The sequence below is a fragment of the Hipposideros armiger genome, unplaced genomic scaffold (assembly GCF_001890085.2).
Source record: "Hipposideros armiger isolate ML-2016 unplaced genomic scaffold, ASM189008v1 scaffold_82, whole genome shotgun sequence".
Classification (NCBI taxonomy): domain Eukaryota; kingdom Metazoa; phylum Chordata; class Mammalia; order Chiroptera; family Hipposideridae; genus Hipposideros; species Hipposideros armiger.
Window position 1 is genome coordinate 2684472 of NW_017731432.1, and position 8565 is coordinate 2693036.

The window sequence follows — 8565 nt, forward strand, 5'->3', positions numbered from 1 at the left end:
TATCTACTCTAAGGTGATGTAGATATTTTTCTGTTTCATTATTAAAAATGTATTGTTTTACCTTTGCCATTTAAATCTACATCTGACATAGATTTGTGTGTACCATGTGAGAGGTAGGATTCAAAATGTTTTTTCTGTGTGAATATTCACATGATCCTGCAGAATTTATTAAAAGGATCGTCCTTTCCCCACTTCATTACAGGATCAACTTTGTCATAAAGCAGGTGATTGTGTGTTCATGGGTCTGTTTGGACTGTTTTCTGTTTGATGGATCTCTTTGTTTATTCTTCTGCTGATTTCATACTCAATTAATATAACCTTATAATATTTCTTAATTATTGGTAAGTCTTTCAGCTTTTTGTTTTCAAGATTCTTCAAATTTTCCATATAAATTTTATAACCATTTATTCAATTTCTATGGAAAAAAAACTGCTAAGGTTTTACTGAGATAGCATTGAATGTATAAATGAAATTTACATCTTCATAATGATTACTTTTTCAGCCCATGAACATGGCATATGCCTCCATTTACTTAGGTCTTCCTTAATTTCTCTAAATAATGTTTTCTACACATATTTCATTAGATTTATTAATGCATATTCAATTTTTAAAAATGTTCTTGTGGAGGGCCGGCCAAGTGGCTCAGTTGGTTAAGAGCTCACTCAAGAGCTTGAGCTCTGAGCAACAGCTGTTCAAGTCCCAGCCTGAGCTGAGCAGCCGCTGAGCTGCAGATGGCTCAGCTAAAAAAAAAAAAAAAAATGTTCTTCTGAGTTATTTTCTAGTTGCTGGTATAAAGTAATTCGTTGGATTTTTGTGTATTTGCTTTTTAATTTCAGTTTGTCTTTGAGCTGTTTTGGATTTTTGACGTACACAATCATGTACTCTGCAGATAATGACAGTTATTTTTTCTTCTTTTCCAATCCTTTGGGCTTTTATTTCTTTCCTTACTTATTTCACTGGCTAGGACAACCAGTACAATGATTAATAAATATGGTAATGGTGAATACTTTTGTTTCACTTCCATTTTAGGGAGTAAGTTAATATCTCAGCATTCAGTATGACATTTGCGGTAGGTTGCTTCTTTTATTGGAGATAACATTTATCACATTAAGAATGGTCCCTTCTACTCCTAGTTTGCTAAGGGGTTTATTTCTAATCTTAATAATTGATTGTTGACTTTTACCAATGTTCTTTCTTTATCTATTAACTGAATCATATACTTTTTCTCCCTTACTTCTATTAATAAGATGAATTACATTGTTAGCTTATCAGTTGCCAAACCAAGGTTGAATTCTTGTCATAAACATGATTTAATTGTGATGTCTTTTCCTTCTTATGTTGCTGAATTCAATTTGCTAATATATTGTTTAGGAGCTTTGTAATAAAACTCATGAGAGGGATTCATTTATAAGTTTTCCTTCTTGTCTTTATTATTGTTTGGTATTAAGTTTATGATGGTCTCAAAATAGATTAGCAAAATTTAACTCTGTTTTTAGCTTTGGAAAAGTTTGTTATGATTCGTATTATTATTATTGTTATTATTTTTAAGATTTTATTGGGGAATTGGGGGAGGGGAACAGCATTGGGGAATCGGGAAAGAGGAACAGACAAGTTGTCCTTTTGTTCTTCAGTCTAACTGTTGAGGACGTTGCTTCACTGGCCCATGTTGGTATTATCATTGCGCTCTTCCCAGGTGAGGCAGGTCGGTTGCCGGTCACTGGACTGCTGCTCACGGCGGCTCTTGGCAGCTCACGCCTGCTGCTGGCCACTCACGGTAGCTTATGGGAGCCCACTGCAGCTCCACTGCAGCTTACGTCGTGACTCATGGCAGCCCAGCTCCAGGTCGAGCTGTTGTTCACCATCTTAGCTATAGAGGGCGCAGCATCACTGGCCCTCATGTGGGATCCAAACCGGGACCCTGCTGCTCAGAGCTGGCATCCCAAGCCAGCTCTTAACCAACGTGCCACTCGGCCGACCTGGTATTATTTCTCTTTTTAATGGTGAAAGAATTCACCAGAAAGCTATAGTATCTGGGCCTGGAGTTTTACCCAGGCTAGATTACATTTATCTGGGTCAGGAAAGTTTTAAATTATCAATTAATTTTTCTCAAAAACAGTGTAGTCTTGACTTTTAGTTATACTTGTGACAGTTTTGGTAATATGTGCTTTTTAAGACATTTGTCTATTTCATTTAATTGTCAAGTTTATAAGTATAAAGTTATTTGTAACTTTTGAAATTATCTTTTAAGTGACTGTAGGAACTGTAGTGAAGGTCCCCTTTACATTTCTAATGTTAGTAATTTGTGTTTTATTTGTTTTTCTTTATTAGTTTTGCTAAGGACTTATATATTAATTATTTCAAAGAATGAATTTTTTACTTTATTGATTTTTTTATTGTAAGTTTGTTTATCATTTCATTATTTCCTGCTCTTTTCCTTATTATTTCATTCCTACGACTTTTTTTGGATTTGATTTGTGGTTCTTCTCCAGCTTCTTGAGATGGAAGTTTAGCTAATTAATTTTTAGCCTTTCTTCTATTCTAATATATGCATTTAAGTCATGAAAGAAGGAAATAAATTTCCCCTAAACACTGATAATGTTTTATTTTTATCATCATTTGGTCAATATGTACTAATTTCAATTTTGATTTGATTCCAGTACATTATCTAGCAGTGTATGCTAATTTCAAAGGAATTGGGTACTTCCCAATTATATATTTTTAAAATTGATTTCTGGTAAATTACATAGTAATCAGAGAATATATACTAAATGATTTCCAATCTTTGGATTTTTTGAGCTTACATTTACGATGCAGAATATGGTCAATTTTGACAAATGTTTTATGAAGCTACAACATGTTTCTTTTGGTTAGTATTTGCATGGTATATTTTCGCCCATTCTTTCTTCCTTGTGTGCCTATGTTCTTATATAATGAGTGTTTTTTTTCTCCATAACCTTATTGAGACATAATTAGTATAATATTGTGTAAGTTTAGGCGTACAATATGTTGTTCTGATACATTTATATATTGCAAAATGATTAAGGTGTGTTTCTTGTAAGCAATATGTAGGTTTTAATAAAAAACAGTTGAAATGCATGCCTTTTAAAAATATCCAGTCTATTTGCATCTAAAGTAATGATATACGTAGTAAAGTTCATATTTACCATCTTTCCAGTTATTTTCTAAATGACCTACCTGTTTTATGTTTTAAGTAACTTCCTGCTTCTGTCATATCACAGGCCCCCTCTAGTGTTCTTTATTGACAGAGACTCACATTGTAAATTGGCAAAAGAGAAATTATTTATAGTGTGAGGAGTGAGGCGTGTAGCACATCCAGACAAATCATCTTTAAGGAAGACGAAAACTCCATCTCAAAACATTTGGAGGCTTCAACTGATGTGTTGTAAACTGATTGCTGCTCAGTACATGAGTGACCAGTTTGTCCACTTAGGGGTGTGGAGTAAGTCTGGGAAGATTGCGTATGGCAGTTTACTGTTATTTATTGTTTTAAGGCATTGTTCCAGATGCTTCATGGACATTGCCTCTACTCTTTGAAAAACCCCCACAGATGCATAATATTAACCACATTTTAGAGTTGGTGAGACTGAGGCTTAGAAAAGTTAAGTAACTTGTTCAAGATAGCAGATGATGGTGGAGCCAGAACAAAACTTAGCCTGTCTTCCTCCAGAGCAGATATTCTTGCAAGAACCACACTTTAGATGACTTTTAAATTAGTGTGGTTCTCTTATAGGTCCCGCCATGTGGATGCCTCCAGGGCAGAATCAAAGCTGGGTTTCTGAATTTATCCTGCTTGGCTTCTCCAATGACCCCACATTCAACAGAACCCTCTTTGTTGCCTTCCTTCTCCTCTACCTGAGCTCAGTGCTGGGCAACGGGCTCATCGTCACCCTGATCTGCCTGGATACGCATCTTCACACTCCCATGTACTTCTTCCTTTGTATCCTCTCCCTGCTGGACATGGGCTACGTCACCACCACCATGCCGCAGATGTTGCTGCATCTTCTTGCACATTCTCACACCATCTCCTTTGCTGGCTGTTGGATACAGATGTATGTGTTCAGTGCTCTGGGCTTGTCTGAGTCTATCATCTTTGTAGTCATGGCTTATGACCGATACGTAGCAATCTGCTACCCACTGCATTATACTGTCATCCTCAACTGGAGTCTGTGCACACGGCTGGCAGGTGGGACCTGGGCCTGTGGTTTCTTCTTTTCTCTAATTCATACTTTCCTCACCATGAGGCTGCCATACTGTGGGCCCAACGTGGTCAACCACTACTTCTGTGAAGGCCCCTCAGTACGAAGCTTGGCTTGCGTGGATACCCACCTCACTGAGATGGTGGACCTTGTCATCAGTGTGTTCATGGTTGTTGCCCCACTTTCCCTCATTTTGGCCTCCTACATCCGTATTTCCCAGGCTATTCTCAAGATCAAGTCCATGCAGGGCCGCTGCAAGGCTTTCTCTACCTGTGCTTCCCACCTGACTGTGGTCACACTCTTCTATGCTCCAGGCACTTATATCTACATGAGGCCCAACTCCAGCTATTCTCATGAGCAAGACAAGCAGGTCTCACTCTTTTACAATGTCTTCACTGCTCTACTCAACCCTGTGGTCTACAGTCTGAGGAACAAGGACATCAAATGGGCTTTTCTCAAAATCATGGGGCAGAGTCGGCTGGCCTGTTGAACTGGGAGCCAGGAGAACTGGGGTAGAATGTTCAATGCTGAGGAAAGAGACAACATCTATAATGTATGCAACCAACATAGTACTTGATCAGTGCAATAAATGTAGTATGTGAATCCAACACAGCTACCTTGGTCATCTTGCTACATTGTGGGGCAGTGACAAACAACTCTTTAATCTCAGTGACTTACAACAGCAAAAGTTCATTTGTTGCTCATGTTCCATGGCGGTTGTAGGTAGATTGTGGCTTTCTGCCATTGGATTCTTGGATCCAACCTGAATAAGGAGGCCCTATATGGAACATGCCATTTTCATGACACAGGCAACAACGGCCAAAATACATGATTACTTTACAGCTCCTGCATAGAAGTGACACATATCTCTTTGCTCACATTATATTGGCCAAAGCAAGTTCCATGGTCAAACCTGATAGCAAAAGTGAAGGAAGTGTATTTTTCCCACAGAAATGTAGTGCAAATCACATGCCATTGGGTACTGAGGTATAATCCCTCTACCTTGAGAACAGCAAATAATGAAGGTGATAATATAATCTATCATAATGGAATCAATAGAATACATGTAACCAACATTTAACATGGTAAACATAAGTCACATTGTACATGCACATACTAGAGGACCAAGGAGATGTAGGAGATCAGAGTGGTAAATGTAAACAATAAGTATCTGTAGACAACATTGCAAGTTAAGCCAATGGCATATGGAACCAATGAAGCCCATGACCTTGACTGGTGCATGGAATTAATGTGGTTCACAGGCCTAGCATGGTATACTCTGCATTGTGTTGTGAAAGGACACAGAACCTAACATTAAGTTGTCTGGTTCTAGTCTCAAGCTTGCTAAGCACTTTGTGACTTTGGACAATTTTATTTTCTTTCTTGCATCTTACTTTACTCATGTCTAAAATGCACTCCATGAAATTAATAGTGCCTAGGACCTCTGTGTTGCTAAAATACTACCCACCCAGTAGGTGGAGTGCATGAAACTCAAATGAATGAATGTGACTCTTCTGTGAACCATAAGATGAAAGAAGAAACCAAGAAGAATCAGGGTTGCTGCATATGTGCAGCCCATCTGTAAACCATATGGGCAGCACACATAGCAGTGACTCATTCTCCTAAGGAATCTAAATGACATATGGGGCTCTCTAAGAATACTGGCACAGGGCCTCAGAGTTAGCACATATATCCAGTGTTTCTTGAGCATCCAGGATGATCCAGCCAATATAAGGCCCTGTGGAAACCAAGAGAGCTATGAGGAGTCATGAAATCATAATCCACAACCCAAGAAGATTCTACAATGATCTGTTGGCACTGATGACCTTATAGGAGGGAATTTCTCTCAGTGGGTACCAGACACAGGGGACCAGGTGACACCTCACCCCACTTCCATCCATCATTGTGTCCCTCAGCACTCTGTAAGCTCTCCAGGGTTTGGTGTCATGGAGACGGAGAGAGAGAACACCAAGAAGATTAATATTATTTTTCCCACCAGTGGAATGATAGCTCAACTAGGAATTAAGTTTAATTATTGAAAAATAAAGTTGCAGAATTCTGAAGAAACAGGGTTCTGTGATGAGAATAATGGAGGAGGGACACCTACTTGCCAAAAACTGACAGTTAAAGCCTTGTGAGGGATTAAGATTCAGATGCCTTAGAATGAGAAAGAGTCACCTACGGAAATAAACAGGAGAAGGACATTTCAGGCAAGGGGACATCAGACACAAAGGCCCCAAGTCAAGAAAGGACTTTGTGTTGTCCATGGAGCTGAAAGAAGGGTCATGCGGTCATAACAAAGTGAGCAGGAGAGGTGGAGATAGTATTAAGAAGGAGGCAAAGTATAGTCCTAAAAAGCGCTATAAGAAGTGTTTACACTAAGTGCACTGAGAAAGCTTGGTCTCTTATTAGGGGAGTGGTGTGGTTTAAGGATAACAAACTCCATGGTGGATGTGACTAAAGGTAACTGGAAAGGAGGTGGGAGAAAAGGTCATTGGGGATGTCAGGGACTCACAAGGCAGGAGTGAAAATAGAGAATCACCCTTTTAGAGAGCTGCAGGAGGTGTGGTGTGTCCAGGGAGAAATCCAGTTTAAGCACATGGGGAGGGGCCATTGCTGATTTTGGTACTGAAGTAAGGATGACAAAGAGAAGGAGAGCTGGGAACTTTCTGCTTGTAATATACATATATTTATTTGAGTGTAATCATTCTCTTCTTATTTCTTATCACCATTTAAAAATTATTTAATACACATATTATTGGAAGTTAATATTATAATATTTTTAGGTAACAAAATTTTCAGTGAGACTGTGGCTGAACACTAGCAGTAATTAATATAGTCTGTGCTGTTCCTCATTTGTAAAAGGAGAGATGCACCTGTTGGGTAGAAATACAGAGTTGTTTGTTTCTTGTAAGGATGTTTGAGTGTTTGTAGAAGGATGTACATGGAAGCTGAGTAGCCCAAAGTGTGGACTGTACCCATTATTCATTTATTACCTCTCACTTCCACATGTAGCTTTCAATATATGCTCTGCAATAAACAACACAATTCCCTTACATATTTCTCCTTTAAAGTGAGCGTGATATTAAAAATCACAGGCACTGGAGAGACGCTGCAGGAGAATGCACTTCTGCAACATCCAACCTGGGCCACAGGCGGCCCAGATGCACAATGACCTTGCAACCTCAGTCTGGCTGCCCTTTCATCATGAGAATCAGAGCTCACACTGCCAGCCACCTGCCTGACTTCCTCAGCAAGCCTGGGAGGGACCTGCATGCGGCCCCTGGTGGACTCCTTCAGCCCCCACAAGTATGCATGCAACACCTGTAGTCTTCAGGGTCACAGAACGAGAAGTTGTTCCATCTGCAAATTCACACAGTCTGAAGGCTTGCTGTCCCACTGGCACCAGCATCTAATGGTATGAGTACGTTCACACCACTGTTTGCCAGTTACCGGCTCCCTTACCTGCACTCCGGAAGGTGGTCAATGGTTTTACAACTGCAGACCAACTATGGCTCTTCTGTGAAGTCTTCTGCAATTCAGTGTGTGGATCACACCTTCTCCAGTGAGTCTGAAGTCCTCCTGGGTCTGACCTAACTTGGCTATCTCTTGGCCTTGGGTACCACATAGAGTTTCCTTATGTTGTCTAGTTACTCTCTTATCATAGTTAATACATCTTTATATTAAACTTCCCATGATTGACTCATTGAGTAGTTTGTGTCTCCTTATTGGACCCAGAGAGGTACAGTTTCTCTAACTTTTCAAAGTAAGTATCATTATCTGCATTTTATGGAAGAGAAAACCTGAAGCTCAGAAAACTAATGCTCAGAGTGGTTGGGACCGTTTCCAAAGCCCCGCAGTTAGTAAATGAAGGAGCTGGGATTTCAACACTGTTCTGGCTGTTCCCCCTCTGGTCACTACCACCCAAATGTTCAACCCTGGGCTTCCATCCATCTCATATGTTCCTTTTCATACTGAGCTTCATCTCCTCTTTTTGGCAGTTCCTCCCTGAAATCCTGTTTGTTAAAAAAAGGCACATCCTAAATCTCTTAATTGAATGTTCCCTCCACCTCTTTACCAAAATCCAAATTTTTCCCAGGGAAACACTCTTGACTTAGCTTTTTCATAATTACCTGAAACATTTCCCACTCTGAAATCTAAATTTCTTGCAGCAACTTCTAGCAACTGCCCCAGTTCTCACTAGCCCAGAGTCCCACCATATTGTTCTGTGGCCCGATCAAATACCTTCGTCTTCCCATCTTTTCCCATTGTATTTTCCCATCCCATTATCTGGATACGTGATCAACTCGTATAGTATCTCTACTATCCTTACTTTTGCCCCTGTGGT

General features: G+C 39.6%; 1 protein-coding gene across 1 annotated transcript; it reads left to right on the forward strand.

Moving 5' to 3' along the window:
- The first annotated feature begins 3759 nt into the window (after positions 1-3759).
- On the forward strand, positions 3760-4707 carry LOC109383353 (olfactory receptor 2A12-like). The gene has a single exon (XM_019643695.1). It carries the CDS (start codon positions 3760-3762, stop codon positions 4705-4707), a length of 948 nt encoding a protein of 315 aa, XP_019499240.1.
- The last annotated feature ends 3858 nt before the right edge of the window (positions 4708-8565 follow it).

What these genes read in the sequence shown, in the direction of transcription:
- LOC109383353 (XM_019643695.1), top strand. Translation starts at nt 3,760, where the DNA reads ATGTGGATGCCTCCAGGGCAGAATCAAAGCTGGGTTTCTGAATTTATC.